Source organism: Opisthocomus hoazin, chromosome 7 (assembly GCF_030867145.1).
Source record: "Opisthocomus hoazin isolate bOpiHoa1 chromosome 7, bOpiHoa1.hap1, whole genome shotgun sequence".
Lineage (NCBI taxonomy): Eukaryota > Metazoa > Chordata > Aves > Opisthocomiformes > Opisthocomidae > Opisthocomus > Opisthocomus hoazin.
Window position 1 is genome coordinate 47,797,768 of NC_134420.1, and position 25,110 is coordinate 47,822,877.

The window sequence follows — 25,110 nt, forward strand, 5'->3', positions numbered from 1 at the left end:
AGCGAATGCCAGCTGGAGTCAACACTGACCACGCACTAGTGCAGCAGAGCTCCCAGCTCCTGTTGCTTTGAGCTAATGGCCTCTTAGCAAGGGCTGAGCAGGCACATGGCACAGTGCCTACAGCCACGGCAACTCAGCCAGGGTGGTAGGCTTTGTAGTTCCTACTCTGTTTCCTCCAGCAGCAGCTGATTGCTCTCTTTATTGCTCTCTCTGATATTTCACAACTCCCTGTCACCTATTAGTATGACATCCCCCTTCCTGCCCATCAAGCTACCATGGATGCACCCAGATGCAGCAAGACGAACCTTACTCACCTGTGCAGCAGGAGAAACTTCACCTGCAAAGTGAAAGAGTGTATGGTGAGTAGAGACAAGGCAGGAAGGCATCCTCCTCAAACCCTGGCTGCCCTAACTTCACCCCACCTCTAAGACACTGCCTCTCAGTCCCTCATGCTCCTCCACAACAGCTTGTTCCCAAAGCCAACACACCTGGACTCCTCTCCTGGCACTGCACAGACCCCAGGAGCTTCCGCCTCACCAGGTGCTGGCATGAACAGTTGGTCATGCTTCCCTCCAGCTGGGCTGGACAAAAGCCCAACGACTGCAGTGCCAGGGCTGCCACACAGACCTGAGGTCCCCATGGAGGCAACCTGGCTAGCCAGCACCAACTGCAAAAATGCGGTTGCAGGAGCCTGAAACACTCAGCCTCCTCTCCTAAGGCTTGCAGACATGGTGTCTCATGCCTCAGAGACATCAATAGGGCTGAAGAACACCTTGGATATTCATACAGATGTAGAAAGCCCTTATCTGATAGAAGTCCATCCATGGGGGCATGGCAAGACCTGGGAATGTGCCCACCCTTGCTAGGGGCCCAGATGGAGCAGCTTGAAGCAGTACACCCCACGCTACCCTCTCCTGCTGAGGTGCCAGGGTGGGGGAATGCCTCCAGTACACCTCCACGGAGGCTGTCCTGCAGTTGCTGTCTCCTTGCTGCCCAGTTCAGTGTCCAGTTGCTGCTCTCCCCTTGCTCTTCCAAGCTGAGGGGCAGCTCTTCTGCCTCTGCCTTCCTCATTGACAGGCGGATATCAGAGCTGGAGTAGGTGTAGCCATGTCCTGCTGGGCAAATCTCCTTGAATGCTTCTGCGAGGGAAAATCAAATCAAAGCTTCAGAGGGCAAAGGTTGGAAGCAAGAGGCTGGTGCAGGGATCACCTGGCTTATCACACCCAGGCATGATGGTGGGACAAGTGGAATAAAGGAGTGAAGATGGACAGGCATGTACAATTTCTTCCCATCCTACAATTTTCTGCAGATTTGTAAGAGTTAAATCCTTACAGAAACACATCTGGGCTACAGTGGGTGGATGCTTTGAGCAGAAGGAATCTGCTCACAGGGCAGGGTGGGTTTCTAACAGGACTGGCTGGCACCCCTAGACACCAAAAACTAAATTCCCCCCCTTGGTCAGTACTGCCAGGAAGGGTTCATACCACAGGAAGGTACAAGCTGAGCAAGGGAACAGAGAAAAGCAAACCCCAGGTACCTGGGCACTGAGCACTTTGCGTATCACTCAGGATGCTCTGCACAAACCACACCAAGATTTTTCCCAGCCCTGAGGATTTAGGTGCTTTCCCCTCCATCCTGCCCCACGCAGAGATATACCAAACTCATCCTCACCTGGCTCTCACCCCAGCAGAAGATGTATGAGAGACAAAAGGGCTGTCAAGCAAAGCCAGGCACAGACACGGCTGTGCTTTCCCTCTGATACAGAGTGGTTTCCCATCAGGGATTTTTCTGTCTTCCCAGTACTATCTAGGCCTGCTTCCTGGGCTGTTGTACCCATCTCGCAGGCCAGCATTTGCACTGCTCAGCTCTGCGTCCTGCAGCCGACTGCGTGACAGCAAGTTCAGGCAAGCCCAAACCCCAGTCTAACCAGAGCAGGCAAAGCTGAAGCGGGCACGTCTCACCTGAGCCAGGCATGGGGCACTCCTCACAGTTCTTCCCCCAGCCCTTGCCGACGCGGCTGCAGCAGCAGATCTGCTGGGTGATGCGGTGGGAGAGGGGGAAGGAGCACACACCTCCAGCTGCCGAGCGGTAACACAGCCCCTGTTCCATTGACACCGCTTTGTCCGCTGAAACACAATGGCAGGGTCAGTGCCAGAGGTCAAGCTCTATGCTCTGCAGAGAGAGACGCTCCGTCTCTCCCCCTCACGCCTTTCTCTGCCCATGTCTGCCAGTCTGTCCTGAGGGCTGCCCCATCCTCTCCTCAGAACAGTCCCTGGCCTTCACCCATCAGACCATCCTCCCAGCAGCACCAGCCCCAGGCAAATCCAGCTCTTGTGGGAGCTCTCAACCCAGGAAGCTGTGTCCTCTGCTGCTGCACCACAGGCACGTCCCCGCCAGGCTCCGCAGAGGCCATGAGACGTCAATGGGGAAGAACAATGCATGAAGGGGGCCCGAGGCATGGGGATCCCTCCTGCACACAAGTGCAGGACAGCATAACTCAACCGGACTTGCAAGAGACGCAAAGCATGCTGCAGCCTCCACTCAGCCGTAGGGCCCTGCTCAGACCTCTTCCCAAACTGAGGGGTTCCCCGGAGCACTCACAGATGCAGTGGCTACGGGAGGGGTCCAGCATGGTACCAGGCTTGCAGGTGCAGCGGAAGCTGCCACGAGCGTTCACACACTCGGCATCTTTGCACAGGCCCTGCATCAAGCACTCGTTGATATCTGTGGACAGGAGACAGCCTGGTGAGATGTGAGGAAGCTGAGGGTGAACTGAAGCCCCTACCCAGCGCCTCCCACTGAGGCGCCATGGACCAAGGGTGTCTCAGCCGGGCTGGTGTCCGAGGCAGCCTCTGCACGACGGAACAGCAGTAATAACAATGAGTCAGTAAACGATAAGATTACAATGCCTGTTTCTCCATCTGTACAGTAATTTTATGTCCTCCGCGGCGACAGCAGTCCCACATCTGTGGTGCAGAGCTCGCTCGCTGCAGCTGCAGGGATGGCTTGTGAATGACTGCGAAGCTTCATGGTCCTTGTGGAAAACACATGTGGCCCCTACGGTGAGCCACCCCGGTGGGGTCACTCTTGCGGCCACCACGGCTGTCGTTTGCAAGCCTACACTGGTGAGTCTTGTCCTTTCACCCGATCCCCAGTCCTGGTCGTATGGAGCCATCATCCATGGAGAATCCTTGCTGAGAAACTCAGTGCCAGCAGGCAGGGAGGGCAGTGACGGATCCCATCCAGAGGCAGAGAGATGGTGGCCCAGGCTGTGGCTCACCACTGTAGTGTCTTCTTCCAGCAAGAGGTCGAGTAAGTGGGAAGTCATCAAGCTCAAGCCCTGCCTCAAGCTCTGCCTCTGCCCCTGACTCAGCATGCATCAGGCACAGTCTTCGGGAAGGGAGCTGGGCTTCTCGCAGGGAAACACCATCAGGCTCACCCATTTGACCTGTAATAAAGCCTTTCCTACAGCACCATGTAGGAATGTAAAAGCTAAGCCAGAGAAGACAGGGATTGGCAAAATGTGCATAAAGGGGAGCTGAAGGCAGTGAGCCCTTCTCATGGATTGATGTAGCTTTTTATCTTTACTAGAGAGCCTGGCCCAGAAAAGTCAGTGTGCTGAAGAAATGTGCTCTGTCAGGAGGCACAAGCAGTGCAGGAAGAGCTGGCTGGGAGCACAGAGTGGCAGGAGTGGGATGAACCTCAGCACCACCCCGGGACAAATCACAGGAACATATACTACAAACCAAGAGGTGGGAGCAGGCAGTGAGAGGGGCTTGGACACATCCACTGCTCATAGGACAGCCACAAGTTGCCAAGACCAAGAAATGCCAATGTGATGCTAGGCAGCGTCATGCCAGACACTTTCCAAACACACAGGGCAGTCTCAATGCCAGTGTACCAGCTTCTGGTGAGACCTCAGGTGCCCTGCGAGCACCCAGCAGAGTTCTAGAGACTATCTCAAGGTGGAAGGGGTGCAGAGGCGGGCTGCTGGGAGACTCGGGAGAATGGAGACTCTGGAAGAGCCTGACTGAGAGCAGCTAGGCTCAGGAATGGCTTCCCCAGCACTACCTCATTCCCAGGAGCCGAAGCATCATTGCTTGGAGGAAGTGGGGGTGTCACACAGCCAGCTATGACAGCTGGAGTTCAGACTTAATGACCTGAGAGGTCCAGTGCTGTGCTCTTAAAACTCCCCCATTCACCCCACCGGCTGCCCCATACATGTCTGAGACACATAGGGACCATCAAGACCACGCCATGATGTTCAGTCAGTTGGAAGTACCAACGCTACAGGGATGCGCAGCAGGCCAGGGAGGAGCAGGATTTGGCTGTATAATGTAATGGTTTCCTGCTCCATACCAAGCACAGGACAGAGCTCATGAGAACAACCAGCGGCCAGACTCCAAATGTGCCAGGAACCCCACTCAGAGAAGAGGCTTGGGCTCTCCAGAGGAGCCTCAGGGTTCATCGCTGTCACTCCCCGGCACGGTTGGAGCACCATGTCGTTTCGACACACCAACTGGATGAAGTGTTTGGCTTCCATATAAGCAAAGGGATTGAAGGGATTAGAGTAATGAGAGCACAAAACAAACAAGCACCAAGGACTGGGCTTTAAGAGCTTAATTTAAAACAGGGCCACGTCCCGGCCTCAGTCCAATCCCCTCTGTTCCACTGGCAGCAGATGACCTACCTGCAGTGAAAATCCCCACAGGAAACAGAATTAGGCAGGCACGTTTGGGGCCATGAGCTCCTACCCCCTGCAGCATGCCGCGGACAGGGCTAGCCCACAAGAAGCAGCCTCAGGGACCAAAAACCAAGATCTGTATGCTGTCTTAGCTGCTTCTTCCCACCCCACAAAAGCCTGACGGCAATCCTCAGAAACAGCCACGCTGGGTCAGGCAGCCTGCAGTGGAAAGGTGCAGGCTGATTTACCCTGGTGCTTGGTGAGCAGAAATGACCTGAGTCATCAACAGGCACCAAGTATATACAGACACCAAGGATATATGCACACCAAGGTGCCGGTGTGTGTCCCGTCCAGTGACCGCTGTGCACGCACACCTCCCTACCACCGAGCCTCCAAGACAGTCTTTGCCTCATGTCTAGCAAACACACTATCCCTTCCAGTGCCATCCTTCTTGCTGGTCCCACTTGGGTGGTCCCACTTGGCTTCCTTCCCACAGGAAGGGAAGGGAAGGGAAGGGAAGGGAAGGGAAGGGAAGGGAAGGGAAGGGAAGGGAAGGGAAGGGAAGGGAAGGGAAGGGAAGGAAAGGAAAGGAAAGGAAAGGAAAGGAAAGGAAAGGAAAGGAAAGGAAAGGAAAGGAAAGGAAAGGAAAGGAAAGGAAAGGAAAGGAAAGGAAAGGAAAGGAAAGGAAAGGAAAGGAAAGGAAAGGAAAGGAAAGGAAAGGAAAGGAAAGGAAAGGAAAGGAAAGGAAAGGAAAGGAAAGGAAAGGAAAGGAAAGGAAAGGAAAGGAAAGGAAAGGAAAGGAAAGGAAAGGAAAGGAAAGGAAAGGAAAGGAAAGGAATCCCTCTGCTCCTCTGAGCCTCCCTCTGCTCCAGAGGGGACACATCCAGAGCAGGCATTGCAGGTCTCTGCTCACTGACACGAGTCCCTCCAGCTGCCCTGCTCCACCGACTCCTATTCGATGTCTCTGGGTAGCTCCTCATACCCGTAGCACTGTCTGTGGCTGCATAAGGAATGAGATCTGAGCACGGAGGAGAATAGAAGCCATTGCGTTGTTGAAAGTTCTCCCCCAGGACAACGTGGGGAGGTTGATTCATTAATTAAGGATGGTGGAAAGTCCCAGCTAAAAGAGATGAGTCATTAGATTGTCAGCCCCGGGTTTGCAAGGCCAGGGCCCAGGCTCCCTGCTGCTTCTTCGAGATGACACCTCTCAGCTTATCATGAATCACGAGAAGGAACCATAAAATTCCACTTCAGTCAGAGCATGTAAACCGCAAGCACTGTGGGTCCAAGAGATGACAAATAAACACGAATCAGAAAGAAAAGCGGAGAGATGCCGCCTTCCTCCTATGGAGCTGAAGGACAGAGTGAGAAATGGACAGACCCCAGCAGCGTTGCGCAGGGAGGACAGCCGGGCAGCATGGCCAAATGACACACTCGGACCAGAAGAAATCATTTTTATGGCACTCTCTCACTTGTAAATGAACAACTGAACAGGCCGACAACCTTCCCAAATGTTTTCAGGCAACAGCATTTCTACTGCTTCAGACTATGGGAGAAGTGCTTTTACACTCACACTTAGCAGAGCAGCAACATAGGTCCTTACTGAGTCAGTAGGACCTAACAGGTGAGTTTTCTCGTGCTGGCCCAACTATGCGCTGACTATGTTTATCAGCTGAGTCATGTTACCAGTGTTACCTGGTTTTCTTTGATTTTTGATGAAAGCAGAGAGATTTTTGTAAGTTGCATTCTTCGCCGATCTATATCAGGGAGTTAGATAATAGCATTTTACTTGTGTAGATAATTACAACTTTGACATTGGATGTGGGAAGGAGAGAGAGATATGAAAGCAGCATCCTTACCTTGGCAGTGGCTCCGGTTCAGCCTCTTGTATCCCTGGGGACACTCCACCTGCCCATTCTCAATCACAGGGTGTGCTGGGAAGAAAGCAAACAGTGTGGGACATCGGCAGCCACCAGCGTCCTATCTTCTCTCTGCCCTCCTTGCGGGAGGGAGAGGGGTCCCTAGCTCTGCCTTGGACAAGCCTCTGATGACTCCCAGGGCAGAGGGAAAGGTGGGAGCAGCTACATTTCCCAAACAGTGTCTTCTGCTGTTTGGAAGGTGCCAAAATAGTGACTCTGTGCTTCATATCTATCACCGTGTCAGCTCGGCTCGTCCCAGGCCAGTTTGGATAGCCAGGCAGCACATGACAAGAGGGATCGGAGTGAAAGGAATGACAGAGGTCCTTGACAAGATGCTAAAATAATAGCCCAGGGCCCATTTATTACATTTTCCTCCTTTTTTATTGCATGTGATTTCCTGCCCCAATCACTCTCATCAAAGAAAATTTCAAATTGCTGCTTAAAATAGTTTTGTGGGTTTCAAAACGGCCTATAATGTGCACAATTACATCTCTCCAAATTTTTTAAAGGCAAATAAAATGTGGCTCATAAATTCCAAGGAGGTCAAATTTAGGCACCATATTTTGGACCAAGGGAAAGGGAATCCAGGGGGTGACAGGCTGGGCAGTGAGTAAGCACAGGGTGGGGTAGGAAGAAGGGTGCTTTGCCTAAGGACGGGATTTTCCTAGGGTGGGGTTTCTTTTTAACTTTCTGGACCGTATGCTTGGAAACAAGAAGTGCGTGTAACAGCTCAATGACTGTCCAGCCGTATTCCCACCACTCAAATTCCTCCTGCCTGGTAACAGTAGCTCACACGCTGCTGTCATACACGGAAAGGCCTCCATGGCAATAGCCATTTCAAGGAGCTGGCAGATTCCTAACGCATTGCAGCTTTCGAGAACCAGGGAGAAACTGCGCCCAGCCTTGCGGCAGGAGATGGTCAGAAAGAACCTGCAAAGGTTAAGAACACAAACATTGTGCTGGGGGCAGAGAACAGGCATGTCCGTAACTCTGTCCTGGACACTTTGATCCTATAATGCAGTTTAAAGCCATTCCAGGACACTTTGAACTGCAAAGGTAGGGACAGCCTCATAGGGTAAAGGCACTTGTGAAACAAAAGACAGGAGGACAACAAGCTGTTCACCAGCCTGTATCAGGAAGGAGAATAACAAGCCTGATTTCCCCAGGTATATTAAATGAAGCTACAGGGTTTTCCAGATGCAGAGAGATCCTCAGCGGCTGGATGAATGACTAAGAAGAAAAATCTGTTCTCCCTCTTCAACAGGTCAGTCATGAATTGTAAGCCAGAGGTGCTTACAAATATCTGGATGTTAGGGGCGAGAGAGTTGCTGGTGATACTGGGACTCACTGGGTACATTTCCAACCTTCTGAGAATGGATAAACAGCCTCTGGCTCACGGGCTCCAGGCTTAGGGCCCCAGTGGGATTCCAGGTCCTCCCACACCACAGCCTGTGGGCTTGGGGCTGCCGACAGGCATTAACTGTGCTTGAAAGCATCTGTCAGCCTCAGCACGATGTGATAACAGATGCTCAAACGAAGCAGCATCGTTATGTGCGAGCCCTCCGATGGGGAGCCAAGCGTGCCAGAGATCAAACAGCGATGACGTGTGTCAGAGCCCCACTCCCTCTCCAAAAAGCCTTTGCGGAGAAACAGATTCGGCAGCATCCCTCCGCCAGATGCTGCTGAGGAGAGGGCAAGGCAGAAAATACCAGTGATGGGGGAGTGAGCGTGCAGGTCTCATGCCACCTCAGTGCTTGTACAACTCCGGTCTGCAGAAACCTGTGGCTCATTACTGCAGCAAATCACTCATGAGGCTGCGGACAAATGTCTTGATTTTGCAAAGAAACCCGCTTTCCCTGGAAAGAATAACTGTAATGTAATGTGAGCAGATCTCTCTGTACCAAGGGGAACCAAGACAGTTTCTGAAGTACTGGATGGAGGCTGCTCTCTTTCTGCCAGGACCTGGCCGCAAAGGAAGACAGCGTGTGGCTGCAAGAGGATGTAAGCTATTAACTCGCAGCTTTGTACTTAGTTACTTGAGCAGAGGACCGTTTCCTTCCATGACCTCTGATGTTGCCGAACTACAGCAGAGATGGCCAAAAACCCCTGAAAAAACAGCTTAGGACACCTGAGTTTCCTGCAAAGGAGATCAGCATCCACCCCTCTCCCATACAGCTGGTAGGAGTGGGAGGGCATTCCTCTGGAACCTAGCAAAGGGCAGTGCCTGGGAAAAAGCCGATCTGATAAACGGAGAGGGCAGAAATCTGTCAGCACACATAGCCAGAGTGGTCCAGGCCTCCTGTGTCTGTCTGTCTGTCTACACTCTCTCCAGGCAGGGGTGCTCCCGGAGCCTGAGGCTGGGGACAGAGCAGCTGAGCTGCATCTGTCAGGCAGAGGGATTTCAGGCTTGCTGAGGGTGTGATTTTGGGGCCTCACCTCCCTGGCACTGCAACCGCGCAAGCGCTGCACTGAAGCGATGGGCCTGCAAACCAAGACTCCCCCTCGGCTCTCCTCATCGCTCCCTCCAGCTCTGCTTCATCTCACTGCCCGGTGCTGCTTTCTGCAAGCTCTGAAGGCACCGGGCATCCCCGGTGAGGCTGGGCTCTCACACGGGAGCATGCATGCTACAAGCTCACAGATCCAGAAAGGAGGAGGTGAGCACAAAGCAGCCACAGCCCAGGACTCCCACCAGCACCTTTGTCCCCAGCTAGAACAATACTCGAGCACAGAACGAGAAAGGAAATGAATGCACAGAAGTCAAGCAGAGGGGTTTTGTAGCCTAGCGGGATGATCTTTAAGTTGTCCATCACTTCCCAGGAGAAGTGGCTTTACCCAAGGGGCCTGGCTCTCCAAATGCTGTCTGAAGATGGGATGAAGAAGCTCAGGCTGATGGTGAAGTGGAAAGAAACCACTTCTAGTGGTGGTAGCCACAAGGGCCTGAGTGAGGCAAGGTTTGTAGGGTGAGATAATACATTGCCTTAGGCCAGCCAACATCACTCTGTTAAAAAGGGAAGAGGCTAGCCTGTGGTCAGATGAGAAGTGAGGAAATGCTTGGCTGCTGAAAGCTAGCCCATTTCTTTCAACTCTTTTCATTTATCACACAACAAGCATTATCTCTCTGAGAAACCTTGCCTTCCTGCCATTTTCAGGACTCAGACATTTCTGGAGACCCTAGAGCAGCTCCACAGAAGAACCCCAGCCCCAGCTGGACCCTGGGCATCTCCCCATGCCCACAGTGGGCACAGAGTGTGCAGTCGTGAGGGTTGCTGTGGTGCCTCTTTTTACACTGGGTTTTCCAGCATGTAGGAGATGAAAGGAGCCAGAGTGCACGGTCTTGTGGCATCTGGAGTGGTGAGGGTGGCGGACTCAGTCAAATGTCAGTTTGGTTTAGCGTGAAGCAGAGAAGACCTCACTCCACTGCAGAGAGGACCTCAGCTGCTGAACTCGCTGGCAGAAGAGCTGAGCAGCTCTGACCCCACAGCAGCCTCCAGAGAGAAAATGCATTGGAGATGCCAGACCAAGAAGTAGGCAGGGCTATGGCTGTGGGGATAAGCTGAGTTCCCAGGCAGAATGGACAAGAGGGAAAGGACATGAATCCTTCAGTCCAGATCTGTCATGATGATTCTCCTCTCCTCCAGGTGGTCTGTGGTAGGCAGGCTCCTGCAAGACTTTCTCCAGTGCCCCAACAAAGGCCGCAATAGCACAGGTGAGGAGGGCATGCACCAGTGCTGATTTCCATATGAAACTAAGCCCTCTGCTCTACTCACAGTCAATAAAGATCTCCAAGGTGAAAAACATGCTTGAACGAAAAAAAGACTCTGGTGATTACTGCTGGCTTTTGGGATTGTTTCAACAGGGAGAACCTCATTCTGCTCCCACAGTGGCTTCCAGCTGGCACAAGGTACCTCCGTACCTAAAAAAACCTGCTTTTGCAACACTGTGCTGCTGTGTGCTGAGACCACGATGCTGCACATGAATGATGGGCAAAACAAGCACTCTGCAGAACAAGGCAGTCCTGAAAACGCTGCGCTTCCCCAGGTTCATCATCGCTCTCTCTGGTACTGCCACAACTTTGCAAAGGTTTCAGCTTCTTGCCCCATCTGCAGTCCTTCTTTACTGTCCCAGACAGAATCCCTGTGGCACACGGTGTAGTGGTGGCAGAACCAGCCCCCTCCGTAGTCTCCTTCCCATATTTGCACGTTTTTTTTCTTGTATCTTCCCCAATCTGATCGCAACAAGAGCAGACCAGGTGGTTGATTTTCAAGGGGCTTCCTGTGGCTGTTTCAATGCCTGCAGGCACAGCGCAGGGGAGCGGGTGGCTTGCAGAGCCGCTCAGTGTTTCTGATGATGACGGCTCCATGGGTGAGCTGCCACCCCTCTCGCGGTGGGAGGTCTGTTTGGCGAGTGCTGCGGACGCCAAGCCAGACATTATGAGTTCCAACTTTCCAGTGAAATTCAGACTTTTCTCTAGGACAAAAAACTTGAAAAAACACAGGGAGTGGGAATAAAAACAAAACAATAGCCTTCAAAGACTTGTTTCTGAATGCAGTTAAAACCCATCAGCAGGAGGAGAGAAAGCAGCCCAGGGAGATCTGCAGCGAGGACAGCCGGTAGGTGCGCAGCCCAGCCCATGCTCAGGCTGACTGCAGCCTGAAATAAGGGACCGGGGGCACTGAAAAACCAGGACCTGAAAGACACAGGTTTACTACTGCAGCCAGGAAGTTCCCCAAGCCCCTGCAGAAAGGTGAGACTTGTAGCTCCTGCGCAGCAGGGGAGAGGGTGTCTACCACTGGTGTGGGCTTCTCCTGGAATGCTGCTGGTCACAGAGCTGTGTGGTCTCAGGGACAGGGAGGAGGTAGCAGAGGAGGGCTGTGACCCTCCCCTCCCCAGGCAGATTGGCTCACTTCACCTTCATAAAAAACTCTCTGCTACCAGTTTCCTTTATCCTGAGGAAGGCCAAGGCTTCAGGGAACCAAGTGTCCAAATCCACACCCTCCCTGGAGTCTGTGTCAACCTGTAGCTTGGGTCTTGTTAGTTTTAGTTTCCACAGACCATCTCTTGACCTTGTTCTAGCATGTTCTTCTCCACAGACCACTGTATATCCCAAAACAGTATATGGTCTGGCAGCTAAACAGGAGTAGCTCTGCCCAGCAGTGTGCCTGCTACTAGCCCCCGCATCCTGAGCTTGCCATGGGACAGGACATTGCTTCAGTGCAGCTTCCTCACCAGCACTGCTAAAATACCCTTCTGGTTCTTGGGCTTCCTCCCAGCCACATCCAAGTGTCTCTACATAGCTTCTGATTCCCTTTTTCCTCTATCGGTCTTCTCCGCGTTTTACCTTCCAGCTCCCATATACTCCTGCTTCTCTGTTCTAGCCTTTCAGTGTGTGGTCCAGCACCTTCTCCAAGTACTAAAGACCCAGGATGGTCACTGGATGTTTCCATCTGATTTATCCTATCTCACAGCGCAGCACATTTCACCCAGCCATCTCCAGACGGAGCTGAAGGACTGCAGCTGCACAACAGCATGCAGGCGTCCTCCCACTCTCCAGGGCCTGGCTCTGGCTCATCTCTTTCTTTCGTGGGTTGGGTGACAGCCTTTGCCCCAACAGCTCATGGAGTAAGGTCTCAGCTCCTTCCTTTCTCCCAGGGCCATCTCTGACATCTGCTGAGGATCCCAACTTCAGTTCACACTTACATAAGCAACAGCAAACTTCCAGCGACTTCTGCTACAGACTGCTCGAATACCCGTCTCTGTGCCCACTTCTCTGAATGGGCCTAACAATATACACCCTCTCAGCAGCAAACCAGACAGCCAAAAGCTTGAGTAGAGCCTAAGGAAACCTCTGAGATTAATGTAACACCCGCTACAGAGAGTCCTGGCCAGGTCAGCCCCACCCCTACCTTAATTCTAAACTCAGCTTTTAACACAGTCTCCTTAGGATGCAGACAAAGCATTGAAGTGCCTTGGCTTTTCTGATGCTGGGCAAAACACAAAAAATAGCGGGGATTAGTCATGGCAGGTTCGGACAGATGCCTGCCTCTGATTCTTCTTCTTCTCTGATGTTTTTCTGCACACAAACACGTACCAAACATGAAAGCTGCAGTCGACAGAGACATCCGGACATATCCAGACTCTACTAACAATCAGTGTCTCGGGCAGACAGTCAATCCAAACAAGTTCTCCATTTGTCTAGCGCTTGCCTGGCTGCACTTCTGTACATTTGTAAGTGTTTACACTGAACTAGCTTCTGCCATTTCTGTCTCTAGTTGCTGGAATTAAATTCCCAGTGCTGTCAAGTCTGCTCTGATGCACACCTCCCCGGGACATACAAGCGCAAGGAGAAGTTCTGTCTGAAGGCCACAGTGCCAAGAAGAAAGCTGGAAACATCCACTGGACATGTTATCTCTGTGCACGAGACACCAGGTCACTGAACTACAGCCCAGTGACTTTGAGCAAGCACAACATAGGCCAGCAAGACCAGAGACAGAAGAAATGTGAGTGTGGGATGCGGTCTACAGGCAGGAACGATGCAGAATGATGCCTTCAAACTGGAGAGGCATGGACCTGGGAGCCCTGGCAGAGGAGGCATGGGGCAATGAGAGGTCACAATGCTCAAGGGCTTCGCTAGAGCAGTAACATCATGGACAAAGCACTGTTTCCCTGGCTCCACTCTGGGGCAAGATCTCTTGTCTGCGAAGCCAGCACGCCAGAGAAAAGCATGCCAGCCATCTGGGCTTCTCACTCTACAACAGCCGGGCTCTCTTAGGCTGCCTCTACAGAGTGTCTGCCTTAAAGCTTCCTTCACTTGCACTGTGTGGTCTCCTGCATGTGGGGCTGGTTACGGGGCAGTCAATCAGAGGTAGCCAAAGGAGGAAGACACTTGCACGCGATTAAAGAGGATGAAAACGGCCCCTTCAACTAGCCTGAAGTCCTGCCAAAATCAACAAGAGCCGTTTGGTCTCCAAGGGCGAACTTTTATCGCCCAAAGCCAGAGGGACTGAGAATGGGATTTTCTTGGGGCACAGGAAGACGGAAGACCCACAGGGATACATTTTTCATATCCCCATGGAATTAATCTGAAAAAAAGCCAGACAAGCATCTGCCCACTCAATGAAGACCAGCAGTAACAAACTCCCTTGAGTGTCAGCTGCTGCTGGGACACAGGGCATGAGCTAAGCCATGGAAGTGAGACCCACTGGCAGCTAGGAGACATTTCTTAAGTGCATTTGCTCTACTGGCTGCCTGACTGCAAGGAGTACACGGGGGTATTTCATGCCTGTTCTCAATTCTTGGAAGCCTGTGATAGAGACACATTTTAAAGTCTGAAGATCTAAGTCCAGCAGAGCAAATCGCTGCTGCAGCTCTGGCTGCTGAGCGATTACCTGCACCCTGGCATGGTGAAAGAGAAAGGAGGTGCAGAGATTTTGCAGCCACCTGCAGCCTAACTGCAGTGGCCCCCCTGCTTCCTAATGGGGGGATCACAGAGAGACAGGGTGAGAAACAGAGATAGTGCTGTGAGACAGGGAGGAGGAAGCCGTGACTGGGGATGCAAAGGCCAGGGACAAAGAGAAGCGGTCTGAGGCCTGTGTGGGGCATTTCCTTGTTTGTGCTGAACCTGGAGACCCCGTGGTCACCCCCATACCACGTGTGCCCAAGGCTCCCTTGGGGCCGGCACACGGATGAGGGCAGGCAAGTAGCAGCATGGCCCGGGGCCACAGTAGAGCCATGCAGAGCAGGAAGATGACAGCAGTCAGGGCTCCCCAGATCTGCGCTGGGTTCCAGGATGCTGACAACCTCGTCTGTGATTGCAAGGAATTTGGCTCCAGCTGGCCCTAGCCCTGGCTGAGGAGGAACTGAATCGAGGGAGGACAACAGGACGCAAACAGCTCTTGGGAGCATGCATGCGAGCAAGCGGGAGAGCCTCTGGGCAGAGCTAGAAGGCACCTACACCACACTTGCTTGCACAAAACCTGCCACCTCCACTTTCCTTGGGGGTCAAAGTCTCCTGGACCATGGGGTCTGTTTAGTCCTTTAAATGCAAAGAAGGCATGTGATGATCCAGCAGCCAGGCAGTGATGAACAGGGGCAGGCAGGCAGGCAGGGGAGAGGCGAGCAGCTCCCTGCCCACACTGCGTTGGACATGTCCACCTTGCCCTACATCAGACCTGGCCAGCACCAGCTGCCGGAGCCACTGTGCCCGCGGGGCTGCCTCCCCCCAGCCAGCAGTCCTTCAGCACAGCCTCTCCACCACAGCACGGGATGGGGCCACAGAGCGAGGGGCCATGCCCATCACCGAGCACCCCAAGCGAAGCGACTGAGGAATCCCCGTCTCCCGCTGCATCAGTCCGTCCGGCTCCCCAGCGCAGCAGAAACAGAGCTGGACGCCCGTGCCCCTGGAACGGACCCCGGCTGCGCTCCTGCCAATTGTTTGATGTAGTGTTATTTCCAGAGCCCCTGCCAAGCTCGTGTCGGGCCCAGAGCAAGCCCGTAACTCTATAGGGCCGAGTCTGCAGCCTCCTCCACCGATCGAGCATCGCACCTCCTCAACCCACGTCTGCTCTCTTCCCGGTTCTCCCTTGGAGCAGCGCTAGCATGGCGGGAACCACCGCCCACACTGGGGCAGTGCAGGGAGAAAGCGCTGCGCCTGGGGCCGGTGCCCAAACCAGAGCGCTCCTCGGGGCAGCAGCGGAGCAGGCTGGCCCTGTGTGCCACCCTGGACATGCTGCCCGTCCCCAAGGACGCTGGGCGAAGGAGAGCCACACGGCAGGGGACCCGCGGCTCTGCTGCACGCCCCCTCGGCCGCGCAAGGCAGCCTGGCCATCTTGGCTTGCTGAGGGTGCAGCCGCCCCTCGCGCCATCCCTGGCAGTGGCAGCACTCACCTGGCCGAGGCGGGCAGGCCAGGCACCGGTCTGTGCCCCAGAAGAGCCCCACGCTGCCGCAGCAGTCCTCCAGCCTGGTCAGCCCTGGCAGGGGGTTGGTGCACTGCGGAGAGAGGACCAGAGGATCAGGCTTTGGCGGGACGGGGACGGGACGCACGCCTGTCCACCACGGCTGGCTGGGGACAATAGCCTGGGGTCAGAGGCTGGCACAGCCCTCCCGGCACAGCTCTCCGCTGGGACACGGCAGGACCAGCGACGCTGTTTCAGACAGCAAACAGTTGTGCAGACAGAAAAACACACGACTGCCTCGACTGCACCCCTCGGAGGGGAAGGGGACATCAAACAGAGCAGACGAACCAGAGATGATATCACCCGGCAAAGCCCTGAGATCAGCCCCACGCCGGGCCGATCAGCCAGCAAAACGGGTGCACCGCTCCCGCCCGGCGGGGAGCCTGCAGTCAGGCACTTTCCTCTGCAAAACGAGTGTCCCTCGCGCCCCGCTTGCCCCCCCAGCAAGGCCCTCTGGATTACAAGGCTTCCCCATCCGAGCGGAGCCGCTGTGGCCCGCAGGCCAGCGATGGCCCCAGTCCAGGCACGCGTGGCCGCCTGCCCAGCGCTCGCATACCGATCCGATCTGCTCGGCTGCGGCGGAGCGGGGAGAGGCGAGCGCTCCCCGACGCGCTCCTCACCCTCTCCCAGGCACGGCATCGCCCCGGCTGGGTGAGGTGCGAGCACAGCCAGGGTACGCCCCACCGCCCCCCACGCCCTCCCCGAGCACTCCCGCAGCCTCTCCAGGCATCCGCGAGCATCTCTGTGCATTGTCATCCGCTCCCAGAGCTGCCATCTCCCCACGGAGGAGCAGGGCTTTTCCAGCCCCAGGGTCTGATCTCATTTATTCCTGCACTAGGGAATGGCTGAGAACGTATCCCACTAGAAATGGCTTGGATGGGAGCAACTGAAGGATGGGATGGGAATGGGGAGCAGCCCCCCAGAAAGGGCTGGGGAGCAGTGGGGAGGGGGCCAAGGCCCAGGCTGCCCAGCCAGGGGGTCTTGCTGAGCACGAGCTGCTCCAGGGGAGCTCACAGGTGTTCCTGTGGGTGCCAAAAACCTCCGATGCTTTTCCAGTGACGAAAGAGAAACATATGGGGAAAGACAAAATAAGAAATTACGATGACCGCGGGACAGGGGTGAGAAAGCCCCTCACGTGCCTTCGTTTCCCAAGCCCCGATCAAGCTGCCCAGGAAGGCGTCGTTCCATGGAAATCAGACTTTCATTTATCGCCTGAGAGGGAAAGGAATTTTCCTATGTTTTATACGTTTCCTACAATAATCGCAGAGTGTGGCTGTAAATGTTGCTATAAATAGGGCACCCTTTTTTAACGAGACTGTGTGTGAAAGCCATCAAGTCTGGGCTGTGCTGCCCCAGGGCACAGCCCGGTCAGGGCAAGGCAGCAAGCTCTCCCTGTTGGGCCAAAACAAGGGATTTTCTTCCCAAGTACTAACACGTTGCTGCCCGTGCCCACAGCACCTGGGTGATGCCCACGCTGATGCTAAAGAGCTTCACGCTATGAAAGGCCACCCTCCGTGCCCCGTAAGCCAATGCACCCGTACCCCAGAACAAGAAACGTATCTCCACACCCACGCTCCAACACTTGATGGGTGACCCCTTACCTGCCCATGAAGAGCCTCCCGAAAGCACCTCCCCAGCAGCCCCGGGGCTCTCCGCTGCTGCTGGCCGCTCTCGGTGCCAATGCTGTTGCCGTTCCCGTGGGCATAGGTGTACCAAGGCATGGCGGCCAGCTGAGGCACCAGGACTGCCTCCACACTGTTCTCCTCCGACACCTCTGCGTCACCCCGCACCCTGGCCACCTGGTGAATCTGCACGGTCGCCTCTGGAGGGTGGTTGATGTGGACATTCACCAGCGAAGGGTTTAGGGAAGCTGGAAGATGAGTTTATAGCACAGTTGTGACAAACTGGCAACAATCTGGCACCCGAAGAGCATCTTGTCATCAACAAAGTCACAAGGGAGAAGCAGACTGACTCCACCAGGTAATCTAGAAGAAGACTGCACCTAAGAGAAAATACTTCTCTGGCCCAAAGCCAGGACAAACCTACCAAAAACTTTCCCCACAAGCTGAGCCCTTCAGAAATTAGGGGAAACACTTTTCTAACAGTCTGTCCTGAAAAGGCAACTATAAGGAGGTAGTAACCTCCCCGGGCTTGTTAAAGAACATCTGAGGAGCACTCAAGTAGGAGGAAAACGGAAGGTCTGAGGCCACTGGCCACGCTCACCCAGCTGATTGGACAAGGGCAGGGTGTAGGTGGAGTGCTTCATGGAGCCGCTGGCCAGGGTCTTTGGGGCTCTCCCTCCTTGCTTCTTTTCCACAGAGGGAGCTGGCAGGTGGCAAAACTTCCCTGTGGAGTTGGAGGGGCACCAGCATTCGTCCCGGCCCACGCAGCGCCCTCCGTTCAGGCAGGGGATCTGGCAGAAGTCTGGAAGGCAAAGAGAGGTCTGCTCAGCAGCGAAACTGAGACGCTGCCTCTAGCCAAGGGGCGGCGGGGGAGGCCAGGCAGCTGGATCTGGGCCAGCACTAGCCCCACGGTGCTCAAGGAGCAGGCCCAGCACTGGGCTGGGGTCAGCACTTGCAGCCTCGAGGCAGCCTGGGGTCCCTGCTCTGCACCACCATATTCCCCAAGCTCTGCGCGGGACTGGAGTCACGGGCTGAAGACGATGAGCCCTCCATTGGGCTCTGAGGCTGCAGCCAGCCTGGGGAACCCATGCCCCGTGGGGCAGCCCCCCAGGCATTGCTGGCACAGCAGGACCCCTCGGAGTGGGGCAGGAGCTTCAGCAGCTGCATGCAGCCGAGTCAGCACAATTCCTTCTCTTCTGCATCGCCCCCTCCCCACTTGGCAGGGTTTTTACTCCCAGCCTAGAAGGGAACTCGGTGGGGATGGGAGAGGCAGAAGGAGAGAACGGGCAGCGAGCCACATCCTCAGAGCCTGTCTCCTGGCCAGCCCTGGCCCTGCCAGCAGCTCAAGTGGGAGAAGTGTGGAGTGGGACAAAAGAACCTGGAGCAGTTCATCTGCACAGGCTCGGAAAAAGCATCCGCAGATGAAACTGAAGTCACGTCTTTCCTGGCCTCATCAGATGCTTGGAGCAACACCGAGCGTCTCTCAGTGTGAGCGACTCAGACAAGGCATGGGATTCCCTGATAGATCCTCCTGACTCATTTCAGTGTGAGATGAGATGCTGCTGCTGCACATGGCTGGATGGCTTGTCAGGTTCATACCAGGGGATGAGCTCCCACCCTGCTCTGAGTTCATTTGCTCAAGCCCAGCAACCAGTTTTGGGGGGAGGAGACACATCTTTGGACTGGGTTATAGGTAGAAATTCCTGTCAATCTCATATCAGTCGGTGTCCACAACAGCCAGACTGCACTCTCTCAGTGTTAAAAGAATTTGAGAGTTACAGAGGCTTTCAGAGGACGAGTCCTGCCAGGTCCTGTGGGCTGCTCCCACCAACTGGCTCCAAGAGGATGTGCCCAACCCACATCTGGGTAACCCAGTGACCTGATGAGCAATCCCAGCAACTCCGCAAGGCGAGCAGAGGTTTCATCAACCCTGTTTATAAGAACAGCTTGAAACCTGCAGCCAGCTCTCCTGGCTGCCACGTGAGTGAAAGGAGAGAACAGGAGGAAATTAGGTGATGAAAGTCAGCCCCAAGACTGGATGCCAACGAAAGCAGTGAGCTGGCTCTGAGAAGGAGGGGGCGGTGAAGCTTGGCTGCGGGCCTGACTCAAACACGTGCGTCCCCTCTACCTGGGGTGGGATGGAAACACTAGTTGCTTGCCCAGTAAAGAGAGCAATGAGGCAAAGTCTATCTTCCTCCCCCAGAGACAGAGATGGAGTAAGCCCCAAAGACCCCAGGAGACATCTTCCAAGGCACTGAGAGAGGCCATCTCCTCCTGCCCCTACAGCAGCCCACGCCCTCAGTCTGCAGAGGCAGGAAAGGTAGAAGGAGGAGAGTGGGGCAGCAGGCGAGAAGGTGGGCTGGGGGCCTTAGGGTGCTCACAGATGCGGAAGCCAGACTTGGGATCATGGTCGTGCCCCCCTTGGCTATATAGAGTGGTGGTGTCTCCTTTCTCGCAGCTGTTGTAGCAGCGCCCGCTCCGGCACGTCTGTTTGCAGATGGTGGGCGTGAAGACGATTTTTATCTTCCTAATCTTCTCTGTCAGGTTGGCCCCTGTGAAAAAAAAGGACAGTGCTAAGTGGAAACAGCACCTCCAGGCCAGGGGGCTGGTAATTCCCAGCTCAAGCTCCAAAGCATTCCCAGAGCAAGGCAGGCTCTGTATCCCTCCCCAGGGCAGTGTCTCTCCCTGCCCCTTGCTCACTCCAGCTTGTCCTCTGCTCCAGCATCAGTAAGGGTTTGTCAGCACATGAAAAATGGCAAGCAGTATGCTCTGCCTGCCCAGCTGGACTGGCATAACTCCCTGTGAAGGGACACACATGCACTAACTCCAGTATAAAGGGTGTTTCTCTGCTTTAGACAATATTCTTTCTCCAGCCACATCATTACGCAGGAGACTGGCTGCCCTTAAACCACTGGAAGGATTCCCACATGAACAGCCACACTGGTATCCATCAAAGAGAGCATCAGGGCTTGAGGAAACCAATGTCTCCCTACAAGCGTCCCCTGACCTCCTGCAGTTACCTGTGGTCCCCTCCTGATCCCTCACCATTCTGAGATTAGATACAGCGGGAAATCGCACTCAGAGCTCTTGGGGGCTAGTGGAAAATGGACAACAGGCAGAACTGTTGTGTAACCCTGAACCAGCTGGCTCAACACCAGAGCCCTCCAGCCCTGCCCACCAAGCAAGCTGTTTCCGTGGGTGGCCTCCTTGCTGTGCTCAACCTCCATTCTCCCCATTTCAATCTCCACTTTCAGATTACAGCTCTGGTCAGATTCACGGCCCTCCTCGTAAGAGCTGAGATGCCACATGGTGCTTCCTTGGGGAATCACGGCTTCAGGGGGAGCTAAGCTGCTGAAGACAACTTGCATCTGTCCTATCTGGGGAGGCGCTGAGGCTCAGCAACTGCACGTCCCAGCAGCCTGGCCTGATCCCTGCTCATGTCATAAGGCACCAAGGGGGCAGCCAAAGGGAAGAACTAGATGCTGGTTGCACAATCTGACCTCGAGGGCTGCTCAGACCAAGGAGGAAGCTGGGAGACACCGTTCCTGCAGAAAGAGGCAATTTCTCTTCGGGGCAGCATGCTGGGGTGATATTCAACATCACTGGGAGGCATCTGTCACATCCCCCTGGCTTCTCTCCCCTGCTGTCAGCATTTTTCTCCCCTGATCTGTCCTCCTTCGGTAGGGTCTTCTTCCTCGCCAAGCCCAGCAATGCCCATGCTAACCTTCCCTTTCCATCCCACCCAGCGGCACAGTCCTGGGAAGTCCAGGGTTTCTTGGGGATCATCAGTCACAGCATTGCCCTTCCCCATGACACCCCAACAAGAAAGCCCAAAAGAGTGACAGCCCTGGAGGCCTTACCCCTTGCAGACAAGGTGTGCTCCTGGGAAACTGCGTGTGGCCCAGAGCTACTCTGGTCATGTCCATTCCCATTGGGCAGTGCATTAGAGGTGAGTTGGCCATTGTCCGCTGGGTAGCGCCGGACAGTCCGTGATGGCCCTGTGTGCTGGGAGGAGACAGGAGAGCCAATTCTGCTCTGAGTCCTGTGGAAGAGAAAAAATGAACCGATACTCCTCACAAGTAACTGTGCTGACCCACCGTACCTGTCCACCAGGACACCCTGCAGCAACCTTCACTGCCAAGCTGCCTGAGCCATCACCTGGACACAGAGCTCTGCCTACCTGAGCAGGCTCCCACTCCTCACCTGCTTTCAGTCATCATGATGGCACCATTTCACCCTAGCGACCACGCTGCATGCCCTGAGCCTGGCAGCTATGGTACTCACCAGGATACCCTCCCCATACTGTCACATCAGGCTGCCCCACCACAGGGATGCCCCAGCTCCCTTGAAGAACCCCTGCCTGCTCATCACGCTCAAGGGCTGCTGTTTGCCCTGCTAATCCCTTCTCCAGTAAACACAAGCAACTCCAAATACACTTGTTCTTACAGTGAAAGCTTTCTCAGGACCTGCCTTCCCAGCCCCAAATGAGCACCGAAAAACCAGTGAGGCGGTTAGAAGAGAAGTCAGGCCAAGCAAATAAACAAAACTTGGCCCATGAGAGTCACAAACTAGAGAGAATGACCAAGAACTCAAGCCTGTAAGTGCAGTTACAACTTTCTGCAGTAACTCCATTTATGGCTTTTATTGTTTTCTGGGGACTAAGCACAGAGAAGCCATCCAGCTCACAAGGTCACACTTCTTACACTCTTTTATAAACCCATGTAGACTGCTAGGCAGAGTTTTTTGCATCTTGCCAGCAAAAAAGCACTTCTTGCTCTACTGCACTTGCTCCCATTCCTTTTTACTGACTGGCAGCACCAAGCCTCCAAGAGGGTGCCCTGTGCTTACCGGCAAATGTCTCCCTCACTCTCACCTGCACCACCTGCACAGAAAAAGGCTTTAGTACACCAGCGGCTAAAAAAGGTTGACTGCCCATATGTCCCTTGAGTTTCTTTGAAAGTCCCAGCCTTGGATTCCTCTGCAACTGAACTTCAGCATCAACAGGTCTTCTGCATGCCCTATCCAACACCTCCATCTCTGACCAAACAGCTGGGGCAAAGAGCCTACCTCTGTCCCACCGAAGTGCCCAGAAAGGCTCGTCCCATTTTATGTTTTTTTCCATCTTGCTTGTCACATTCAGCACAGGGGAGGTGTTACAGTGTCTATGGGCAACACAGATTTCTAAACCCAACAGGACTGGATGATCCAATAAGAGCTGGCTGACAGCGTCTCTGGCTCACTGACATTGCTGGCTTGGACAGCTTGGAACAACGGTAAGGTCTGGGGAGATGGAAAGGGAGCTAATGCTGTGCAGGTATTCAAACAGGTCAAGCGCAATATACAAAGTGACTGTCAGCCAGCGAGCCCGAAATCAGCCCTGAAAAACAGAATGGAAAAGATGATGCACAGGTCAATTAACTGGGAACTAAAGAAAAGGAATATAGAAGTGAGGTCAAGCCAATGGGGTCTATGGAGAACCACTCTTGTCAAAGGAGTGCGTTTTCATAATTCGACAGAATTACATACATGCATACCGACAGGCTGAGAGCCCATGCTATTCTGATAAAAAAATAAACAGGGCAGTACGATGTCAATCAGGCACATGTGAAATCAATAACAAACTGGCTGTGTGACAGAACACAAGAAGCAGTTGTCACTGGGGAGGGAATTAGATGGGTTCCAGAGTGATCAGTATGAGGCCTGGCACGATTCAAGGATTTCATCTGGAAATAAATATTTTTATTTCGAAATAAACATATGATCGACACTGATAATGTGTGCTGCTGACACAAAAAATTGCAATGTGGTGTATCGTGATGAGAACAGAGCAATCACACAGAGCAGTTTGGATCACGGTGGAGGGCAAATCCATCCAAGCAATATGGGATTTTAATAGAGCCAAATGCAGAATTACACTTCTAGGAAGAAGGAATGCAGGCAGCAGCTGCAGATGGAAGGAGATGATCCTGGAAAACAGCAATTCTGAAAAGATTTCAGGGGTAATGACAAGCAATTAAATATGAACTGTCAGTTCAATGCCCCGACATCAGGGCAGTGAAACACAGCAGGAACAGAGAGGTATTTTTGCCTCCCTACACATCATCATCACAGCAGGGTGTCTATATGCTAAAATATCACATCTAGCTCTGATGTGAAGTATGTCACATCTTCTAAGGGATGTTGAAAAACTGGAGAGGATACGAGAGAAAACATGACAAAAGTAATTTGAGGGCTGGTGAAAATGTCCTTCTGTAAGAAACAAAGTATTCAATCTCTTCAATTTAGCAAAAAGAAGATGAAGAGGTGCTCTGATTACAGGGCACATATTTCTCTACAGGAACAAAATGCCAGGTGTAAAGAGCCTTGTAATCTAACTAAGAAAGGCAAACTATGAAACAGTAACATCTGCAAAGAGAAGCCAAATGACTCCCCACTAGAAATCACTCCCACAGGCAGCAGTATAGCTGTTTTTCTTATGCAAAAAACACTTCAGTAGTGGACTCCCCAGCTCCCAGTACCATCGCTTCAGGAGAGGAAAGTGTGCTTCTGGGAGATGAGATATCACTAGAGAAGTGCAAATATAACCAAATAAAGACGGGCAATCTGTGCTGTCCTGGAGGCAATTTTAGATTATTTATTGATCTATTGATCATTTCTGGCCTTGAGCTGTAGGAATCCAAGAACGAACAGTTTTATCCCAGAAACAGAAGTCCCCAGTCCAGATACTCATTAGCTAATTATTTCTAACACAGGAAAATCTTGAAAATGAGTGGCTGAGCAGCTGGGAGGAGGCATGAACAGGAGTCCTGAGAAGAAGCAATGCAGGTAACCAGTGCTGCTGGGCAGACACCCAGCTTTGCAGGCTGAAGGTTCATACGCTGTTTGGAGCGGAGTCTGGCTACAGGTCATTTAGGCAGGGAGACAGAGCAAGTGGGATTGTCAACGAGCACAGATGGATGACGAAATTATTACTTGCTCATAAAAATATCTGTTGTCTTGTTAAAATCAAGATCTAAACTGAGATGAAGACAGCAAATAGTGCCTGTTTTTCAATAATCCGGAAGGCTAACCAGAATAATTGCAGAGAAGTGAACTTTATTTCAGTCCCACCTCAGTCCCTACCAGCCTGTTTCAGAAGCTCTCCTGAGATTCTGCAGAGTGCCACCTGATGACCATGGGGGTCAGGCATGACCTGCCCATGCATTTCTCAGCTACTAATTCAGCCCTGCTGCCAGCGAAGGAAATTCTGGTGCCTGTTACCTACTGCTTTGTTACCTGGTGGGCTACTGCTGGTTTTGTTAGTGACAAAGGAACAGCGGTTAGGAGCTCTAGGAGGCTAGGGGAGAGCTACCAAGCCTTGGAAGCTCAGGCACATTTGTTTTCTGATCTCTGGTGAGAGACCCCAGGCATAGTCCTCTGGATGAACATGGTTTGGGTTCCAAGGTCTTTTACTGCACAGATGGAAGGACTCCAAGGAAAAGAAATGAGTTCCCCAGCCCAGCAACACTCACTGTCCTAGTGCTGGTCACTTCAGGGCAACTTCAGCCCTGAGTGCTGAAGAGTTGCTGGGTGAAGGTGACCAGTGGCAGAAGACAGGGAAATATCAGCTCTTGTGCTTGAAAATGCTCACCTTGTATCTATCCTTGAGGAAGGGAGCATGCTACTTGCAAGTAGCAGTGCTTAGCTGGGCGCTACCCATTGCCTGCCTGAAGGAATTCCACGCCTTGGCTTTAGAGACAATCCTTGCCATTTCCAGGATCACCAGATTTTGTAAAAAAAACAAATAAACTAAAAACAACATATGAAAGGCTTTAAATAAAATAATCATTAGCACTTCAGTTACAAAGAAAAGTGGATTATATGCACCTACTGCGAGGGGCACTGCCAACTTCACAAAGGAAAAACAGAGGAGGAACATTACTCCATGGCTTGC

General features: G+C 53.3%; 1 protein-coding gene across 2 annotated transcripts in view; it reads right to left on the reverse strand.

Moving 5' to 3' along the window:
* LTBP2 (latent transforming growth factor beta binding protein 2) overlaps positions 1-25,110 on the reverse strand; it is a 73,007-nt gene that overhangs the window by 18,961 nt on the left and 28,936 nt on the right. For both annotated transcript variants that reach the window (XM_075425547.1, XM_075425546.1), the window contains exons 4-13: positions 21,038-21,219; positions 19,559-19,729; positions 17,779-17,979; positions 17,157-17,425; positions 15,487-15,589; positions 6,544-6,618; positions 2,602-2,724; positions 1,962-2,126; positions 909-1,139; positions 315-337 (exon numbers count right to left, since the gene is read on the reverse strand). In XM_075425547.1, the coding sequence (XP_075281662.1) occupies positions 315-337; positions 909-1,139; positions 1,962-2,126; positions 2,602-2,724; positions 6,544-6,618; positions 15,487-15,589; positions 17,157-17,425; positions 17,779-17,979; positions 19,559-19,729; positions 21,038-21,219 (1,543 nt within the window). The remainder of the gene's footprint in view (positions 1-314; positions 338-908; positions 1,140-1,961; positions 2,127-2,601; positions 2,725-6,543; positions 6,619-15,486; positions 15,590-17,156; positions 17,426-17,778; positions 17,980-19,558; positions 19,730-21,037; positions 21,220-25,110) is intronic.